This window comes from Homalodisca vitripennis, chromosome 1, assembly GCF_021130785.1.
Source record: "Homalodisca vitripennis isolate AUS2020 chromosome 1, UT_GWSS_2.1, whole genome shotgun sequence".
Lineage (NCBI taxonomy): Eukaryota > Metazoa > Arthropoda > Insecta > Hemiptera > Cicadellidae > Homalodisca > Homalodisca vitripennis.
The window spans coordinates 204,502,965-204,526,081 of NC_060207.1; the positions used below are offsets into that span (position 1 = coordinate 204,502,965).

A 23,117-nucleotide genomic window follows, 5' to 3' on the forward strand; every position below is an offset into this window, starting at 1 on the left:
TATATACTGACAGAATTAATATCTAACCATACTTCCGATGAAAACATGCTCCTGAATCATGCTTCAAATGCGCATAAATCCCCGCGGAATAGACAAAAAAGGTTTTTTTATTACTTATGTATAAAATGTTATCTATATATACAGTACTTTATAGCGATCTTACAGCAATATATATATATAATAAAATCTCAACGCAGAGATTTTGTTTTGTTTTAAATTGCAACTTGTATTGGACAGTACTCTCCCTTTCTATGTTTTCAATGGTGATGTAGCCGAGATAGAATTTAGGTTGTTAGATTTTAAAATACAAAGAGGTAGATAAATATATGTACTTGAAAACAAACAAACAAATTAAAGGAAGTATTAAATGTGCTTTAATAGTAAAAACACATGCAAGTTATTATTTACGATCAATTTAATCGACTAATTGTTTCCTGAGCACTGTATATTTAATAATATAGTCAACGTATTTATATTGATATAATTATTCGGATATTATAAATGTATGTCAGAAAACTGTATAACCTATTGTGTTAACGTTTCATAACCTACAATGCAATTAAAGTAGAATGCAAATTAAATTTGAGATACGTTACGCAAAAAGTTATATCTAAGTTATTTTAAAAGAAAATCTAATAAAGCTTGTAGATACAATTTATTCGTCTATTTTAAACTTAAAATAACCATTTACATTTATTTTTGAAGATACTTTTAGGGTAAATTGTGTATAACTTATTTAAATAAGTTTTCAAGATGGCGTCCATCAATTATTCAACACCAAATAGTAACACGCGAGTACTTAGGCTACTTTTACTTACCACATACTACTACTATGCCACATGTTAAAATGTAGTTTGATTGTACTTAGTTTGCAAATTTATGCATTCTGCAGTTTTCTTGTTGCCATCATGGTTACTCACAAGAGCAATGTAACAATAGCAATGTATTCTACGGAAATTAAGCTTTGTGTAATATTTCAAGATTGTAGCACAGTTCGTTTTCGAGATATCGTGCGAAGATATAGTTAGGGAGAAAGGACATTATGCCAGTCTCTAGAGTGATAGACTTTACTAACGCTCCGCCAATTATTGTAACGGTGTTATTGTTAACAGAATATTAACTGAGAGGAATGTCTTATACTGAGAGAGGCTCATTGTGGATAGACGTTTATTCTTTGTCTGTTCTTTCTACGACATATTTCAAAATTTCAAAATTGATAAGATCCCTACTGTTATCATATAATGCTAAATCAGAAAAGCACTACAGAACTGTCTTTCAAGGTTTACATTTGGAATTTCTTCGATTGTATGTTATTTATGTAACCTAGATACTACATTATGGTCAGAATAACAGGATTTCTGATATCTGCTGTAGTTATATGTTACACAAATAAAGCACTATGTTTCGAGGTTTCTAGTATACCCCCAATTCAGGTGCCAAAAGATATACAAAAGCGCTATATGGCGATAAACTCACCAAAGTAAAATTTAAGAATAGAACAAGATGTAAGTAAACAAATTCTAGGTTATTATACTTATGAGTTCAGAGCTGTTAAAAGAAGCATTAACCATACGACAGCACAATGCAGGCGTTCTACACAATACCTGCTGTACGCATTAGACAAGGTGAGAGGCTGAGGGAAAGATATATAAATGGGAAATGTTTGATATCCTTATAGAAATCATTTATCGCCATTAATACATTTTAAACAAAGAACTATGGCTACATCTGGAAAAACTCGTAAAGATCTTCTTAAAAAAAAACAAAGCCTTCTTTTCGAGAAACTATAAAAGAGTTTAGATTTCTGATCCAAAAACTATGGTATTGTTTTATGGATCACCAAAAATCGTGTAAAAGTACTGTGCACCACAAATTGTTTATATGTTTTTATTATTTTCATGCATAACATTATATCAAATTCACATTTAAAAGAAGAAACACAAATTAATACTAGATCATTTTAGAAACAATTATTCTTAAATATAATTACACAAATAAAATTTTTACGCTAAATTTGGATATTTTAGACAGGAAAATAAGCATATTATTTTTGAAAATACTATTTTTGCGAATTTGTAACGTGAAATAAGTGAGAATATGGGGATATATCATTACAAAATATTAACTTAATGATTATTTTGTTTATATTTTTTATTTCCCAAAATGAAACAAAATCGAAAAAGTTGTAACATAAAAACATTGTTATACGAGGATGTTCCATATTACCAAAGTTTACGTTAGTATATAAGACATGTTTTCTTGACCCCGTCAGTACCATCGTGACCTGTTTGTCCCCAAGACTGTATCTTCTCTATAAATAGGTCAGCCATCCCAAGAACAGAAGAACAGGAAGGACACCTACCTGACAACCGGTTTCCAAGTCTGCATAGTAGCCAGGGGGGCGTCCTGCACACGTGAACTGAGTAGCTGGGATGTCGGGGGACGACCTCACTCTTTGACCCTGCAATCAACAATAAACAATTAATTTGTAATCCCTGGGTAACGCAACATAATAATATTACTCTCTGGGTTAATACTACTCACAATGACAATCAATAATAAAATCTAAATTAAACCACTGTATAGGATTTAGTGAAAGCCTTGGTGGAATTAGCTGATATGATCTGTCAATGATTAAATGGTTCGGAATCCTCATTAAATCTTACGTTCATTCGTTTTCCTAGTTACAGGGCTATCAAATAATAGTCAATGGATTACTCAACTTTATATACTAACTAGCTGTTTCTCGCGGCTTCGCACGCTTTTTGTAAGCTTTGCCCGTGTATGAGCACTTCTGGTTCAAGTGTTTAATACATATCCAACGCCAATGTAGAGTTTACCTTGTTGCCACGATCAAGTAATCTGTCAAAAGTGTATGTTTATAGCTATTGTACACGTAAATGTACTTTATTATAAAGTGGTCTAACACTCAAGCTTTAAGTTTAAATAGACATTTATCTTAAATACAAATATACATAAAAACTTAGCGCCTTCAAGTAAGTAGTGTTTGGCTATTTAATATACCTAACTGTCTCGTAATTGCAGTTTATAATGTGCAGGCGCTTCGGTAACTTCTATATTTTGCAGCGCCGCGCGCCGCCTGGTAGTGAGTTACAGCAATGGGCATAGCATATAAACCTTCTACATGGTAAAATACATACAAATTTTCATAATGATCGGTGAAATAGTTTCTGAGTCTATAAAGGACATATAGACAAACATTCAATTTATATATGTTTGCTCAGGTCATTCACACTCATTCTAGCCATCATAGGAAAGAGACGTTCGGTGTACAGTACGTCACGTCGTATTTTAAGTTTTTTTTTAAAGGTAGAAGCGGCAAAATTCTGTCTATATGAAGCATGATTTATCAGTACTTCCGGGCCTGAAATTTACCGACTCTGTCTTTGAGAACATCCGCACAGACCTGTTGCCCACAGGGACAACGAGAACAAAAACAAGAAAGTGGCAGTCCTAAAAAAAAAAAAAAATAGAAACAATGCATTAGTACTGTGTCCTTAAAAATTTAACGATGTTACCACAGTTAAAATAAAAACAACTAAATGTTTTACAAAATAATCTGTGTAAAAGTAAACAATTTGTCAAAGAAAACTATAGTAACTAAAGGAGAGTGCACACTTGTATATAACTTGTAACAAGAGTGTTTTCTTTGTGGGTAGGTGGAGAGCGGAATAAAAGCTTGGTGTTTACTTAGGTCTCGAGGCAACTTTATGTCAAAAATAATTTCTTATGATCTCATACAATGTTCAAACCTTTGATATTGTTTCAGAGGAAAAGCTTACAGAAAAACTCAGATTTTAAATAGTAATAAGACTAGAAACGTAATTCAGAGGAAAATACTTCAATAATATATTTTGGCAAAGATAATTTGAGGAAACTTTGACTCATTGTTCCACTTTCGCTGGTGCGCGTGTGACGTATCCTTTATGCTCTTCATTTTCTCCAGTATTAACTCAGATATAAACAGGGAAAGTCCATTATTGCACTTTTTAGTTCTTAAGTGCATGTATTAAGCTCCTTTTTACACATAAGGAAGTGGGTAGATTTCAATCCATGAAACGCAGTCTTTATATTTTGTCACATATAACGATGGCAAATGCCCAAAATCATACTATTATTTCAAACCATCCGTCGTCAATAACAAACTGTAAACAAAGGAAAGACTCAGTTGTCTTTCCTGCAACAACAACACAGGCGTGACAACTACGTCACAACACATAGGATAGCCTGGTATGCCATCTATGTCCTTGCGATCTGATCGTCCTCGACCTTTGCTCCCTGCCTTATTTCTACTCGCTCTGCCAGCGAGTGCGATCCATAATTATTCTTCTTGGGAGCGTAGCAAATTCCAATTCTCCCACTAGTAATTTATTGAAAATGTTAACGAAGCATTCACATATGGCTTATCATTACAGCATCTTGCAGGGCGTTGAAGGTCGTCGCAGGGTTACAGTAGGTTTGTTTTTGTTGAATCTTCCTGTGAGCAATTTTCTGTTTGGGAATACAATAATATTAATTACGGTGGGTAACGTCATTCTTTACGAAAGAGGCTGAGAGCCTACTTTATTATTTTCCGTGCAGTCGGAATTCCGCAGTCAAGTTCATGCGATAAGATAGCATATACATTTTTAATTGCTTCCATTGTTGGAAAATTGTCCACATTTAATATTTAGCCACAATTCTAAAATCTTTCAATTGATGCAACATTTCGATATTAATTGTTTTAAGGATTTTCCATGAACTGTTCCAGCATTAGGGTACCATTTTTGGGTACATGAAAACTCCATATGTTATAACCATTGTTATCCGGATCATCCAGATTTCATTGTTTTTGAATAGTTTTTTTAATACTTGAAGACTTTCAAAATGGTACAATTTTGAATATCTTTAAATTACATTTTTTAGGTTATCTCGTTGGAGGTCTCCTGACGAGGAGTGTGCTAAAAACAGAATTATCCTTTCCAAGGTAAAGGACGTACATATAGAATTTCAACGTTTGACCACAAACGGACTTTCTTACACAGCTACGTCATGGGTTTGTTACAGAACTTCAAATCCTTGACGATTGCTGGAAGCAGAACAGTGCAACCGTGTTATAATAAACCTTGCCACAACGTCCTTGCCAATATTTACCCACGGACGGTGTACAAGCGGGGCTAATTGGCAGGGAACAGCTGCCATTAATTGACTATCAGGGAGCAACACTACACACCTGCGGTTGCAACAGGTGGATCGGCTGGTGCTAAAACTATGGCCCTCACGCGGGAGCTGCTCTAACGGCCGTTTCACAAGCTTCGAAAGGTGTCTCATTGTATGCTAATTACGGCAGATCCAGTGATGGCCATTGTAAGGACCTAGTTATTAGGTTGTTAGTGAGCCAGATGTTGTATCGGTTGGTATTTTGTTACCATGTATCTGAGCCATCTGCTCGCTCGTGGTTCAAAGTTTTCACGGAAGTCATGATGGTCGCATTCATGACGTTTTATGGGTCACTTGGCTGTTGTACAGTCCCATGCTAGTTGGACTATGGCAAGAAGGTGATGGAATATTGAGATAAGGAGTCATTAGGACTAGTAGCATTGTCTCAAAAGTACAATGAGAGCACCAAGAACTTGATACTTATCATAATGCTCGATAAATGTTCTTGCCTCAGAAAGTGAATATTTTTAGAACTCTGGAACTCACATATCGGGTGTTTTAGAAAGTCACATCTAGAATCCTCCAAAACAACGAAGTACAATTTTGTACGCGTAGGTGAAATAAGATTGTCTCGTAGGCTGCAAGGCCATAGAGCATCTAAGTATGTTCTTTCATTATCCTCCGAGTGGAAGAAGAGTACTTTGAAAGAAGGAATATTCCGATTCCAGAGGACTTCCTAAGGAATATTTCATCTATGTTATCTTGCTTTTCTTTATCTATTTATGTCACTAGAAATTAAAACATATCTGACACCTCCTGACAATTTTTAGGTTTGAATATAAAGTTGATGATAAAACTTTTGTGGTGTAAGCGACTTGTGCAATCTAACCATGTATGTAAATGCATTTTGCTTAATTATTTTTATAAGAACATTTTATTAAAATTATGAACATCTCTGTATGGTATAACGTTGCTAATATGTACAATATATTTTATATATGAAATATTATTAAATCACTCGAGAGACTGGAAAGTTTTATTCTTGTATGTCTGTTTGCCTATCTGTCTGTATTTTCAAACGATATCTTGGAAAACGAAAAGACCTACATACTTAATATTGTGCACAAAGCTTTATTTCTATATGGGGACTACTGAGTTCGATGATGGTGCATATGGGATTGGCTGAGCGAGAACAAAGTTCTTTTTCGTAAGTTCTTTCTGGCAGAAAGGAGCTACAGATTTGAAATTGCATTGAACCTCAGAGAAGCCTGTTACGCGACACGTGTTGTGGTGTACTCTTACCTTGTAATAATTATTTTGTTAAATTAAGTATTCGGATTTGTCTAATTGTAGGTCATATGCAGTAAACAATAATAAATAGTTAAAATCTAATTACTTCCAATCAATGTTGTTTGGATATTCAGTCGTTATTTGTAATCTTACAAAAATAACAATATCCCCACTTACACTGGAAACTCCAGAATAAGTTTAATTATTCATGAATAAATGAATTTAAATTCCAATAGTCTCATGAATTCGTGACTTCAGTTTCAGTTTCTGTTATTAAATGCTTCCAGCGGCGTTACTCTTCTTCAAAGTAATTTACTTCAGACGCTCAAAGATCTTTAAAACAAGCCTTTGTACAACTTTTGAGTGTCTAACTCTTTGATGCTGTCAGGGAACTCATTGATTAGTCTGATACCAGTTTGAGAGGAAAGTTGTGTGAATGCCTGTGCTGAATATTGTAGTTTTGAAGCCTCAAAGGTAGAAGGATATTGAAGAACAATTTTGAACAATATTTTCTTTCCGTTCTTAAGGTAAAATATAATATCGTATGTTAACAGAATTACAAGAACTTAATCACTTATGGTCTAGGATCCAAGAACTAGTTTGCATTAAATTAGCAGACAGCCTAGCTTTCCATGAAGTCGATGTAGAAGTGTTCTCTAAGAAGAAAATCGGTCACCAGTCGCCATTAGTTTTGGAGGACATTAAATGAGAAGGTATGAAGGTTATGAAAGTATAAAAAGGTAATTTAATATCAAATATTACATTTTGTTCAAATCATAATTTTTAGCCAGACTCATTAACAACGTGTCGTAACGTAAATAAAAGTCTAATGAGAGCCAGGCCACCATTCAAACACCGATTATTTGATTGAAAACGTTAACTAACTATCTTTTTATCTCGTTGTATGACGCTAATGTAACTTCTGTCTGAAGGTTGTTTTAATTGTGTAAAGGTTTAAAAACCTATGTTTTGATAGAATAATTATAATATCATATTTTAACCCGTCCGATACCCCCCCCCATTTGACCCCCACTAAAACTGGCATTGATGACAATTAATCCTTTCATAATGGAAATTCCTCTATCGATTTCACAGCAAACTAAGTTCATTGTACATTAGCATTGCAAAAAAAAAAAAAAAATAGTTTTTCTTTGTGCCAAATTTTAGAAATCTTTTTACTGTAGCAATGTTCAGATATTTCGTGGCTAACTTTAGAAAATGATTAAAATAATTGAATTGAATAATCATAATTTCACATATAACTGGTTTAAAATATTTACAAACAGTTTTTCTGCGATTTAAATAAATAAACACATGCACGAAATTTAGGACACACTATTGTTTTTGTAACATTTTTCTAAAGGGTGGGACTTTCGTAGAATTTAATAAGACTTCCATACAAAATCTGTTGGTTTTAAAAACAATTTATAGATTTTTCAAGAAAATACTTGAAAGGTTAAGGAGAAGAGAAGGCGTAATAATATAACGAGATGGAATGAACTGGGTCATCACTAAATTGCTTAATTTTAGAAAATCCTTCGACTACTTGAAGACGAACTAGGTATAAAAGCAGTTGTAAATTAATAGTTGCAAACTACCTATCAGTAAGAATACAAGTTCTAACTAATGAATAATGCGAAATGATTACTCAAAAATATAAGATCAACATAACCTATAAGTAAAGAAAGAGGAGTGTATCTCAAGGATGTATCTTGGGTCCAGTGTTTTTCATTCCCTTAGTAATATTCAGTGCCACAAACATTAATGAATCATTGCAAGACATTGATATTGGTGACGATACAATCTTGCTAATTGCTGGGGAATCTGCAAAATTACTCGCTATCTATTCGTGAATGGGACTTTGTTTGACGAAGTGAAATAAAAGAAAAGAAATCTAGTTTCTATTGTTAAAGATGACATCTCGTATATACAACACATACAAGCGTCATCTAGCATTTTTATTATATAAATATACTGTACTTAATTAAATATTGATTTAAAAGCACTACTAAGAAATTCAAAAGCACTTGAATAAATTATTATTTAATTCGTCTATTGTAATTATTACAACAGTTTTTGTGCTCGCTCCAAAATAAGAGACCGAGGTTTTGTACAAATATTGTTGAAACGTAACGCTAAAAATACTCTAGTGTTATAACACAATCCTGATAACTGGTTAGATACCAAACACCGGTATGTTACCGGTACCTGGTCATCAGCTTGCGTCAGTTCAGAAGGTCGGTGGTCGCTTATAAAACAATGCTACTGGAGGGAACACCGGGTTAAGTCACGAGTTGGACGGATCCCATTCCGTGATTGAGGTGGAAACGTTCCACGTAACATGGAAGTCAGGCGCGCGTAGGCGAGAGAAAGTCAAGCGCTGTGGCTTTTAAAATGAACTTGGTGGTACTACGTACACGTAGCATCTTCAGAACATCGTGAGTTGTCAACATTGAGATTAGTGGAATAATGAATATTATAGTATTGTTAAGACAGCCTGTATAACAATGGGTCTTCTGGAGTACATAGAAAATATAGTAAAACCTTTTCTTGTTATAAACGTGATTCTCCAAATACCTCCTATAAGAGTTACAGACTTCTAGAGTTGTTCCCGAAGAACTCTTTAAAAAAGAGAAGATGAACAGGTTAAAAACATATTTTACGATTTAGTTTCCTAAGGTCAATTCCATGGGGATTGGATTTCGGTTTTGTAAACAATAATGTTTAGACTTAACATAACAGTAACAATTTTTCTAAAAGTCGGTACCATAAAACCGTTAAAGCAAAATAAACTTTCATGGAATCTCTCTTGGTAGATCTTGATAGGAAGAATTTGAGTACCATGTTTATTATGTATTATTTTGAATCTTAGAATGCGGGTTCAAGATTTTAAACTAATTTAGAAAAATCCTATGTAGGGAATTCATCTCAAGTCAGTCGCACATAATCATAACATGGCAATCTTTAATTGCACATTATGAAAGAATAGAAGACATAATAAGATTGTTTCTCTTGATAGCTTCTCTTACATTAAAATTGATAATAGGACCAGGTGGCAAGATAATTTGGGAATTTTCTGTTGTTTTCTTTAAAAACTGAAACACTTTATTTCGAGGCATTTTCCTCTTTTCAGTTGAAAACAAATCTAAAAAAGTTTGCCCGTATATTAAAAATCAACAAAAACAAAGCGATGAACCCGCAAAGATCACTTGATGACATAAACATTAATCTTGCAATATACTTTACATTTAGCATTGCTCATATGTATATATTTTGAGCAACTTTGGTAACAGTCCGGAATATGTTATTCTATCAAATCACCAATCGTAATTATGAGATTTAAATAGGAGTGTGCTGAGGTTTTAGAACTAATGGTGGAGGTCAATCATTTTGTATAACAACTTAAAAATACACTAGGCTTTAGTGCAGTAATTATCTGAATCTGATTCCTGATATTGTTCTCTCAAAGGTCTTTACAAAAAATTAGTATAAAGACCGTTACCCAAGTTTTAAAATAATAAAAGTATCTTCATTCTGCAGTTCTAATACTTTATATGAAATAGTATGAAAATGTATCTCCTGGATTGCGCAACTCTTTCGGTAACAGTTGCTTGTAACGGAAAGATCCAAGCGTGATGAAATAAACTTCTGCAAAAAATATTAACCAGAAAAATGCTAGACAAAAGAATGGCTCTGTAGATCTGAGAACTGGTTTCTGCGGATTGGTCTTCACGACTGGCCAAGTTGCAGGTTGGTGATCCAAGACACTCACTCGCATCGTGCAGTCCTTGGACTTTGCTCTAGTTCCTGTTGAAACAGGATTCCCAGGCTGTGGAGACTTCTACTCCGGAGGCTTGTAAAGGTCCTGAGCACACACGGTGTTGCTCTAGCCGCACATAGACTGATGAATCACTCCTCTCCCCTCTCCTTACCACCACTTGTGATTGATCTGCATTTGATGAACTTTTAATTGCAACACTGTTGGCCAACATTGAGAGGGTTACCTGTGAGTTGTTCTCACGGCATTGTGTGCAGGTCGTGCGTCTTATGTGGCAAATGTAAGAACGATTTGGATATTTCAATACCTCCCTATCTGTACCACGATGTTGTAGGCTCTACCGACTCTTATCTCACCGCCAGATCTATAGAAAGTTTCACGTAATTTTTGGATTAATGCCTTCAAGCAAGTAATCAGAGAGCTGTATTAAATTAAGAATCTAAGGAAACTAAATTTGAATTAAAGTTGTTATGTTGTGCCAAAAACGATTTTGGTATCGCGTTAACAATTTTAAATAATGCATTGTTTTGGCCCATTAGTGAACAGTTAAACTAAAAATAGACCTGAGATAATAAATTTGTCAAAAGGTGGTCCCAATTACAAGGTAATTAAGGGTAAAGTAGATATTTCACAACAGTTTTGGGCGATAGTGCTGTCTTCAACAAACAGTGTCTATTGTTTCAGACAATTGTTGTTTCAAACAAACTAAAAAATGGTTCACAAAACAATTTAAACATACAAACAGAGATGCGTTTATACAATACAGCCTAAAATTCGATGACGGTCGACTTACTTGCCTACAGATTAGAACATTTAGATGTGTCTTCGTATGGATTGGTAACATTTTTTGACTAAATTTAAGAACCTATTAACAACTAATTACCAAATTTGCTCCGTCAAACGAAACTTTTTAAACTATTAAGTGCCTAACGTTACCCTGTTACTTTGTGACTTTTCCCTCTCTAATTCGGTTGTAAAATTCAGAAAACTTTGTCAGCAAATCCTAATTTCGAGGAAAATATAAATTAAGGAAGTTGCTCCTTAATATAACCTTAAATAACTGAACCTATCCAATTTCTTGAAGGCAGATTTGCGATCTTAAATGACCAGTTGAATAAGATTGGATTCGCTTTAATTCTTCCACTCTGCTACACGATCCTTGGGATTATTCTGGAAGCTGGAAACCAATTCACTGGATGGACACCTTCAACTAAATTGGCAATCTCAACCGCTCTAAGACATTGGATCACTTCGCATTAATCCAGTTTCTTGTTTCTTTAATAACTTTCAAACAGGTATCGAGGTTTAAGAGTAGGTCACGTTTTAAGAGCGGTTTTAAAAGCAGTCACGCTTTGAGGTGTTCTAATGACAGGCACTGTGCCATTCTCCCTTTACCCAAGGATTCATATTACAATTGATATTAGATTAGAAGATTAAGGGATTATAGGTTTCGATTTTCGTTCTCGTATATGTTAATTGATTTTGTCACTATGCAGCGTATAACAGATTTCCAAAATTCTACGTTTTAAAGCTGGATGAATGGACGTAAAGTTTGTAAATGTTTTATTAAAATGCAGATTAACATCATGTGCATCATGCATCATCTGTTTTCTGTGCGGGTTGCGATAGAAACATTTTTTTTGACGACAAATGACATGATGAAATTTGACATATATACTAAAGTGATATTTACATAAATTCAAAAGCTTTTGTGGGCAAAACGTTTTGGTGCAAAATAATAAAATGATTATGATCTAAAATGTATTACTACACAAATAATTTACTAAACCAGGCTGAAAAGAAGGGAATATATCAATTGTAATTAAATAAGATACTTTTAAGATGATAACCAACATAATCACGTTTAAACCTATCTTAAATAAGAGGAGTTGAAAGCGGTGAAATTTGATACGTAGTGTGAGTTTAATAATAAATATAAGAAGAGGAGATTTTCTTCGTAACTTTTTAATACTCTTAAAGTTATTTAAAGTCAATGTACGTGCTACGATTTTTTTAAACAAAAAATCAGGTTTATAGTCGAGAAAGCAGTTATTTAAAGAACCTAGGCTTTTCGTCATTAGAGAAAAGTTAAACCTAATGCAATTTTACGCTCTTACTTTTGATCGTGATTTTAAAGATATAATTAATACTGTTTTTAGTATTACAACGATCAGAAATGTTTGAGAATGCTCTCTGAACAGCCTATAAAAATACAGAAAAAGATTAAATGTATTTGGTTGCGCATTAAGTATATCTTTAAAAATACATCTAATTCTAAGCTATACTCAAAATACCCGGGATTTCTTAGAGGACTTAAATCAAAACTTGAACGGTTTTGATTGAATGTTGCCAATACATCAAGTATGCCATCAAGTATACAAAATAGCACAAGTCTCGTTTGCATAACAACTCCACATAAATAGAATTTAAAATTTGGTATGATTGCAATATTCCGTAGAAGCTCGCAATCGACTCTCCAAAACTCTATAGGAGTATAGAAAGTGTGAAATACAATGCAGAGGGAGAAAGGGTGTCATGTTTCGGCATTATTTATCTACATTGTCCTGGCAGACACACAGCTCAGAGAGGCTTGAGATGAGGTAATCGACCGGTACATGTCGCGGCAACTGACCCTGTGTCGTCGGCCACAGATGCGTCAGTCCAACTGCTGATTACTAAAATCTGCATTTGTCCAAAGGTCACTTCCGTGCATCGCTTTCCCCGGCTTTCGTTGCGCCCCACGCCTCCGCTTGAGATCGCTGCACGCGAACAAAGAAATGGTCGATGATGCGTCTCAAGAAAATAAGCGTAAATTGGTGCCTAGAATGATGCCACTCTGTAGTGATTGTAAACTTAGATTAACTCCATTGTTTAATACCATTATGTAAGATCATTCTTATAAACTATTCATCCCCAAAGAGAATATTCATATTTTATGCTATTTAAATTGTATTTGGATAATGAATAAATTTAATTAGTGATACATTGTATTTTTACTTACGATATTATAAATAATGAAATGCTGGAACTTTTGCGCGTAACGGTAAATACGGTTATCTATCAATGTAAGAGAACAGAGAGTTAAATTGATTTCCAAGCAAGTACAAACATACTTAGAAGAAAATTGTAATATTTACAGGTTCCAAGCAGCAGTGTCATACCACATCAGACATAAACCCAGAAATGGATTACGATATGACATTGACTCCATAAAAGTACTCAAAATACTGAAACTCAGTATAACATTTGTGATTGAAACTTAATACTGTGGTTCCTTGATAGAGTGGTGAGTAGCAAGTATTTTGGAGAAACTTGACACTCAAAAACCACTATCAGAGAGTTTTGTCTTTATAAATGTTCAAATTAAATAAATAACTAAGAAATTTTCTAGAAGAAAAGACGTAGAAGAAAATTACAAAATAAATATCAGGATGAAGGCTAAATTATAAAGCATACTGCACCTTAAAATATTTATTTGAATATCAACTGCATCGAAGATATTCCAAAACTATCCTCTTGCATCGAATTAATTTGGTTTATGAGCAACGAAGTACTTTTCGACCTTGAGGAACAATCTGAGTTCATCAACAAGGAATCGGGAGAGAGTCTGAGTAAAATATAATCATGTCCATCTACACAGAAAACAGGTGCGTCCAATAACACCGAATAACTCTACTAATCTGACAATTTACACTTGTCTGGCATACCCGAATTCATTCTGGGCTGTAGGAATATGTATTTTCGACTCTAACAGACCACTTAAAGTACGGTACGGTGGTTCGGCGTCTATGGACAACAGGCTTAACTAAACATCGGTTTTATTTACAACAAAGACACTCAATCTACGAGTTTCGTATATGCAGACCTCTTTATTATAAGGTTTACAAATAATACTTATTAATAAATAAGTACTTTTATTTATGTAAAAAAGATAAGGCTACATAGACAAGGTTAAATTTTTGCATATTTTGTTGCATATGTGTAATCCAGTTTTAAAATAAATTTTAATAGTTTTTTAAACAATAATTAATTAATTGTAATATTATACAACATGCACTAAACATTATATAAGCATATACATACCTTTAAAAATCATTAAAACAATTAACCATCATAATAACATTATATTAATATTTCTATTGGAGTGCTGAAATTACAGCTTGTACAAAATAATGATTTTCCAGAAGTAAAATTTTAAAAGAACCCTAAACTAAAACATACATGTAATTAGAAATTAATCAGCCGAGATTGTTGTGCATCTTGATATTATGAAAAATGTATCGATACTACAGTAATTATTTTACTTTGATATTCTTAAATGTTCCTTACTTTTTTTAATACGAACTGAAAACATCTAATGAAGTAATTTTCAAATGAAAACAAACAAAATATTACTTGTCGAGACTTATTACTGCAAGAATTACGTTTCATGATTTACTGGCTTCATCATTAAACTCGCGATAAATCAAAGCTAAGATATGTGCAGCTGTGTACATACACTGGTAAGGATGCAATGCTAAAACCCAATGGCCTTGAGAATTTCACGGTCGTGACTGGTAAGGCCAAATGGTGCTGCAATTGCTAGTGTTCCATATTATGGAAATGCAATAATATCTGTCTGGATAGACGGGTGGTGCCGCATAGATTACGCTTCTATTGATTAGCTTCATCATTTAGTTTGCAAAAAATTAAATCTAATATGTGGACAGCTGTGAGCATACACTAGTAAGGATGCAATGCTAAAACCCAACGGCCTTGACAATTTCAGGGTCGTGACTGGTATGGTGCTGCATTGCTAGTGTTCCATATTATGGAAATTCACTGATATCTGACAAGAGAGACGGGCGGTGCTGCAGGGATTAAGCTTTTATTGATTAGCTTCATAATTTAGCAAAAAATCAAAGCTAAGATGTGGACAGTTGCGTACATACACTGGTAAGGGTTCAATGTTAAAGTCAACAGCCCTTACAATTTCAGGGTCGTGACTGGCAAGTATTGATAGTATGTAATTGATAGTATTTCATATTATGGCAATTAATTAATATCTGCCCGGATAGACGGGCGATGCTGTATAGATTAAGATTCCATGATTGATAAACTTCATAATTTAGTTCACAACAAATCAACACTAAGATATGTGCAACTGTTAATATACACTGGTAGGGATGCAATGCTAGAAACTACGATCTTGAAAATTTAACGGTGATGATTGGCAAAGTTGGATGGTGCTGCAATTGCTAGTGATCTACAGTATATGATGGAAATTCACTAATATCTGACCGGAGAAATGGGCGATGCTGCATAGATTACGCTTCTATTGATTAGCTTCATCATTAAGTTTGCAATGTGGACAGCTGTGTATATACACTGGTAAGGATGCAATGTTAAACTCAACGGCCATTGCAATTTCAGGGTCGTGACTTGCAAGGACGGATGGTACAGCAATTGCTAGTGTTCCATATTATGGAAATTCACTAATATCTAACCGGAGAAATGGGCGATGCTGCATAGATTACGCTTCTATTGATTAGCTTCATCATTAAGTTTGCAATGTGGACAGCTGTGTAGTATATACACTGGTAAGGATGCAATGTTGAACTCAACGGCCATTACAATTTCAGGGTCGTGACTTGCAAGGACGGATGGTACAGCAATTGCTAGTGTTCCATATTATGGAAATTCACTAATATCTGACCGAAGAGACGGGTGGTGATGTCGTGTCTTCTGTGACCTTATCGCAGTTATCACCGCTCCAGATTTGGCAAAGTGGGTCCCTGAAATGCCCCTTTAGAGGCCGAATTGCCGACGACGAGATGAGATCCAATTATTGCCCACCTGCATACCAATTTTACCAGATACCAAACTTAAACACTGACACTCAGGTGCCCGAATATTACTGAAGGATTTTAGCATTAGTTGAGTTAGGAGTAAGGTTTTCCTCGTACAATCTAGTGTCTCTTAACCCCAAAACCGGTAAGGCTTTTTAACTCCTCGCATAGAGTAGCAATTAGCTACTCAATCAGTTACTAAGCAAAAACCTAAAGTGTTACACATAATAATTAACACTTTAGGTTAAATAGATTATAATTATTATAATCAGAATAAAATACAACATATTAAAAAATATATAAACATTAAAACTTTAATTTTCTAGAGTTTTTTAATGTTCTGCAGCTTATGCAATCACTTTATTTTTAAAATCAAAATAGAAAAAAAATTATCTGGTTTGTTATGCTGATCAAGAAAATGTCAAATTATAATACAGAACGAAAACAACGTTTAACAAGTATCATAAGTTAAGTAACCAGAGCAATTTCTAACTCTGAGATTGTTTATAAAGTGTTAAAGATTCTCGAAATAATGTGAGAATTTAATGTGGATGTCAAAGTACACTGAACCTCAGACTATATAGAGTACTAAGAGTATATTTCAATACATCCTAGAAGAGAATAGATTTTCAAAATCCGATCCAAAGTTAGTATAAGGCCACAATGAACAACACTATTAGTTGTGTGTTTATTACGAAATGTATATTACTGTGCTTAGATGTCTGAAAAGGAGGTACCATATTTAGTTTCCAATGAATGTGTAAACGGAAACGCAGTATCTTTTAGTTACTGCAATATAAAAATAGTAAAAAATTAGTAATTTTTATTGAGTGAATTAAACGTTATAACTGTGACAAGTACGTTTGGTTGCCGAAAAAACAGCTTTGAAAATTCGATATATTAAATTAAAATTTTTAAATAAAAAAAAGAATTGTTTCAAAAAGACAGATTATTTCCTAATGCACAATTAAATGTAAATTTGGTTTCTGTTTATATAATTTTTATAATTGCAATCCTCTATTGAAAAAGTTGAAATTGAGATATTTTGTCAGGTATTTTTCAAATAATCCTTTCAATATGTTGGATAAAATAGCTTCAGTTTGTTACAGATTAAAAATAATGACATCAAACGATGACACAACGCATAGTAATTGGTTGGTTCCAATTATTCCCCAAAGCGCAAACAATAATTTCATAACTTACTTGACTTATAACAGGATTTCAGTATTTTAAACATTACGTAACTGGAAAGACGGACGAGCTGGGGCTAACATAGTATAAACACGTCCGCTTTCACCTGGGGTGACCCCAGCTTACCTCTCCGTCCTGCAACCGCTACCACATTACTGGTATTAATGACCCACCTACAATTACCCACACGTATCCTACACGGCTCCCAGTTTTACTAATTAGGTTGCGCTAATGCGTTAATTTTATCAATAATTTACGTAACATTGAGTTATGACACAAACTTAAGATTATCGATGTAATTATTGTGTTCAAAGGAGTAATCTTTCGTATATTAAGTATAATTTTAAAATCAAAGACTTAGGCTATAATTTATTACTTATGCGGTAATTGACTAAATGATTTATTAGAAAATATACATTTTGCGATTGTAAACCCATAAGTTTCCTTGCCTTTAGAACGTCTAACCGCCTGTGTCCTGTCTTGTTTTCAACAAGTAGTTACTAATAATTTTAATTTGAGATACGTGTTAATGGTCTTGTTTGGTATGAGTTGATTTGTAAAAATGGAATAAACTCACTTGTTACTGTTAAGTCAGAAGACATAACTAGAACCCCTTTCAATTACAGTCTCTTAGCATTAGTTACAGTTGTTTAAGTTTAAATATTTATTACAACAATAGAATAGTTAAAGAAATTCGTGAATCAAATAAGGCAAAATTATGAAGGCTTGGAATAAAAAAATGATTGTTCCTCACAAATTTGAATCAAAGAAGAGTTTTATAAACTTTTGGATTGGCCATGACAAGCCAAAAAAGAAGATATTCAGAACTTCCTTGTCGAATCTTACATGACTGCTTGGATCATATTGAGAAAATAAGTTTAGTTTTAAAATAATTTTAAACTATAATCACCCATTTTAACAGCAGATCTAAATAGTCTTAAGATTTTAAATAAGTAAGTTGCAAAGGAAAATTGAATGTAGTAAATTAATAACTAACTAAATGTATTTTCTTATTTAGTTCCGAGTTTTTCCTTTCCAGTTCTCAATTTATTTCATGCTTCAACAATGGAATTTAAGTCTCTGATGCTGTGTATTCTAATTTAACTAGTCTATGAGCATTTTCTTGCTAGCATTGTCCTCAAACATTACGATTTCCACTCTTAAATGCTCTACCTCTGACTCTGACCTTTAGGCATAAGACCTCCAGAAAATCTTGATAATCCGTTACCTGAGACTTAGAGTGATAACATCTTTCGAATTTTGGCTAAAAGTTCAAAATTTTGATTTTCAAAGCTTTGAATATCCGAAATTGTGAATCAGAGTATTCTCTACTCCTGTATTTGGTATTAAAGTATCCAAATTCTTGAAATGGCCGAATTTTTACTTAGTGCGTCCTATGATTCTGGATTATCTTGGATTAGAATTTTCTAAATCCGTTGCTCGCTTTCGCTTTGGTACTTTAGGTACATGAAAATCTGGATCTTGGGTGTGTGTGTCAGGAATAGTTTTTGCTTAAAGCCTATCGAATTTCCAATCTATGATTTTTCTTTCGTTTCAGACATCACCTTAGCTTAATCGGTAATACAGCCTACTTGACAATCCTTCCAGATTTTGAGTCTACTTTTACAAGGGTACTTGACGCATTTCTTCGCACGAGGTTGGAGCGTTTTATTGCGCCAATGAATGTTAAGTATAATGTTGCAACAATCTGATAGCCTGATAAGGTAAAATGTGATTTGAGAACGTTCAACTCCTTCTCACCAATAAAGATCCTGGGGTCGCCCGCTCACTGAACCCAGAAGCTGCCCGCTGCACATTGCGTAATTCCCGCCCGAAGTTGTAATCAATTTTCTGCGGAAGGTGAAGACACTGGTGACCTTCGACCGCAGAGCCGCGCCGACACTCTACTATGGCGGTCAGTCTAGGACTTTATTGAGAAATAATCGTGTGATAAAAATATATCATGGGAGGATTTGATAAATTCATCTCCTTGCTCACAGTAATATCAAGATTACAGAGTATACTCAAACAGGTAGTTGCTTTAGAGGTTCTAAATCCGGTTTCCGACTTATGTAGTTCAATAGCTATGCCTCAGAGGTCTTAAATACGGTTAAAAGACTTTAATCAAGCTGACTTAGTTAGCTGAGTAGCTATGTCTCAGAGGTCTTAAAAAGCAAGCCGACTTATGTAGCTGAGTAGCTATGTCTCAGAGATCTTAAAAATCAAGCCAACTTATTAGCTAAGTAGCTATGTCTCAGAGGCCCTAAATACAGTTCAGGCTATAATCAAGCCGACTTAAGTAGCTGATTACCTGTCTCCGAAGTCCTAGTTCAAATCTAGTTTAGCTATGTCATAAAAATCAAAAAGCGAGCTGTGCTTTAAAGAATTTAATAGGCGCTTAAAGACATTTCTATTACAAAAATAAATTTAAATAATATTTCGGTTGTCCGTATAAAGTTGGTTTAGCTCATTTATTATAAAATATAGTTTTATTATTTTTTCGTTTTATATTTTTTGTCTTCTTAAATGTTTCCTGTTGAGTAATTTTAGTGAAGTCTTAAATAAAATTTTAAAACTAACTACAAGTTTAAAATTAGTATAACTACTTAACGGCTGATAATACAAAATGATAGAGAATTAGTACAACACACACAAACACACACACACACACACACACACACACACACACACACACACACACACACACACACACACACACACACACAATGAAAAATGTGGTTGTTTGTGGTTGTTATTTAAAAATTTTATAATGTTTAATTAAGGGCTTAAGATTTTGAGGTTTAACATAATCTTAACGAGTAACACTGCAAATCGATTCCGTACAACCGTGTAACACAGAATATTTTCAATATTTGAACATTCACATTTTAAACAAAATCTTCTTTCTTATAGAAGAAATTATAACTATATCTTTACAATATCTTTACATATTTTACTATTAAATAATGGTGACACATTGCATTATAAGTTACCATATTTTAAATAATTTTTAACAAATTTTCAATAAAAGCATAAATTCTAATAACATTGGTTATACAACATTATGCTATTTACTAACTGAAAATACATCAACATAATACTTAAAAAATTGCTATTAACGTATAAAATAACTTAATTTATCATTATATATTTCATTATTCAACCATTAAACATATTAAAACCCTAAAACGGCGATTCAACTCCCGTAACTCTCGGATCGTGCGTGACTCCATGAGAGTAGCTTTAGTGGTACTTTATGGCCCATTATAAACACGTTACCAATCAACCGTTTCAGGCTTGAAATCAAAAGGTCATAATCGTTTAGAAATCACATTCCAGCCGCGCGGACTATCGTCGCGCTTAACACTCGCTGTTAGTGCGCGTAAATTCCTCAAGTTGTCAGCGATTACAAGCCCACATTAGCATTTTGTCACTCAGCAGCGCGGGTGGTTACGAGGGGACGGGTCAAACAGCTCGTCCTGGCCCGGCCTGGGCATTGTGTAACAAGCAACTGGCTCGAGTGTCCAGACGGTCCAGGGAGGGATCTAGGCTCTGACTTGGCCTGGGCAAAAGTTGCACAAACCTCCCTCTCCCATTGTAACCGATTATTATCAATACCAAAAGTGCGCTTTCTGTGACGCGGCCATAAGAAATAGTTTGTCACAAAAATTTCCGATCATACGAGCACAAGAGAAATCCGGGTTTATTTCCGGTTTACTGAAGAACATCATATTTTAAAATGCTCTTTTATGCCTTATTCTGCTCGCCCTCGTGGTCACTGGTCAGTGCGAGGATCTTATTAAACAGCAGAAGGAGAAAAGTCGATACTGTAAAAGGTAGATGGCATTGATAAAAAAATTGATGGTCCCACATCTGTTTTTTCCATCCAAAGATGTTTTTTTTATCCAAAGATAGGATATGGATCCGCGCTTTCTTCAACTCAGATCTAAAGTCCAATGTCCTAGACCGCTCTGTAATCAGCACTCATATTTGGGTTGTAGGATCTTCAAAGTTGGATTAAAAATTGTTGATAGTGTTATAACTTAGTGGTTCATACTTAACATTAATTTGTAACACTCTTTCCCCAGCTTCTGGGTTTCAGACTAGTCTATCTTTGAAGTATTATTGCAGTGGAGCACCTTCACTTTATTTAAGCTGAATTACTTTTATAAACTCAAAAGGAATCGTTCCTTTAAAAATAATACTGAGCTTCAAAATAACTACTATAGTTTGCTGATTCGCAGAATATTGTTGAAATATGCTCTATCGTTTGAAAACTGATCGATATACAGCGAAACAATGTTTCCAACTATGTGCATGTGGACTGGAATTGTTCATACCGATACAGATTACCACATTACTTTAAACTAGATGAACATATTGCCAAAATCAGGATTCGATCACGCGACCCTGGCGAGGTAGTTGCTAACTTCTAAGCTTTAGTAACGGCAATAAAAAATTGCCAGATGCACTGTGTGTACATTATTTGATTTTCTTCAAAACATTTCAATATTCAAAATACGGTTGTTTTTAAGTATGTTAAGACTGATTCCAAAACACTTTCTAGCCAGGGACCGAGAACCCCCCTCCTGAAGCCGTCACTGGCTATGCGAGTTGTCTCTGTGGGAAGTCCCAGACTCGGGTATAGTCACCGGATAAAATGGAGGCAATTTAGAAACCATACAATTTTGCGGAACATGTAATATCTTCCTAAACCGGTCTGTATTTGTGTCCAAAAATATGTTGCTTATTGTAGGCATCAAGAGAGGGAATTATGTTGACAATCCTCTTATTTGCACATGTTGTACTACGAGTTTGTAATAGCAAATTGATGGGTAAATTATGCATATAGATTCTGCAGAGGGATTCTGACACGTGCTTGCCTCTCTCATGCCCTTTCCAACTCTTCCAAGTTCGTGAGAAGACATGCATTTTTATCCAGTATATCCAGAGCTGCATGTTGCATTTACTGTGGTGGATTGGACTTTGATGGATATGCTGGTGGTCTGTAGGGAAGCCATGGCTACTCATTACCGAGCGGTGTGGTTGAATACTTTGGAAAGAGCAGTTAAAATTGTAGTATGTGTGATGATTTAGACGGATCTCCATGATAACTAACAAGGAAACCTTGTAGACCTTCAAAATCAACCTTATTACTTTTAGGGACGTCATGCAAATTAAAAAATTATTACGAAGATTCTTTTTTTGATAAGTTTAATTATCGTTTAATAATTACTAGTACGTGGTGTGGGTGACATTTCTTGTTAGTCAGCAACCTACTCACTCACCCAATCTCCCGTTTCCCAAAACACATTTTCCAATTTATGCAGATGCTCAAGAGTTGTCATTGAATTTCCCATCCGGCATCTGAACAATTTCTTTGAAGGATAAATAGTTTAACAGCTTTTCCAGTAATTTTGATTCTATCAGTGTGTATGAGATATTTATATTATTATAATAAATAGTCAACCAAAACCATTTAAAAACACTTATTCGTCATAAATGTGTTTCGTGATTCAGCCATCTTCAGTGTACACTAACCTTTAGAGCAAATAATAAACAAATAAATATACACATGTGGACCTTTCCATACAGAATGATGTTAAATTAATATGACACAGTTGTCATTTTGATTAGTATTCTGTATTTAATATTTAAAAAAATTGGGTTTGCCTTATTTTTTATATTGGTATTTAGAATAGTACGAGGATATTATTATAATTTAAATATATATGCAATTATACTTTTGTATTTAGTTTTCTCCCTTCCTCTCAATATCTAGAATTTTCATTTTCTTTTCAGTACTTGTATAGTTATGGTCCGTTTCTAATAAATCTTCAACGAAATTTGATTTTATTGTAGACATGTTA

At 34.1% G+C, this 23,117-nt stretch overlaps 1 protein-coding gene across 1 annotated transcript in view; it reads right to left on the reverse strand.

Annotated features, from left to right (window-relative positions):
- Positions 1-23,117, reverse strand: part of LOC124353031 — a 122,332-nt gene that overhangs the window by 12,894 nt on the left and 86,321 nt on the right. Inside the window, exon 3 of the mRNA XM_046802825.1 lies at positions 2,363-2,461. Within this exon, the coding sequence (XP_046658781.1) occupies positions 2,363-2,461 (99 nt within the window). The remainder of the gene's footprint in view (positions 1-2,362; positions 2,462-23,117) is intronic.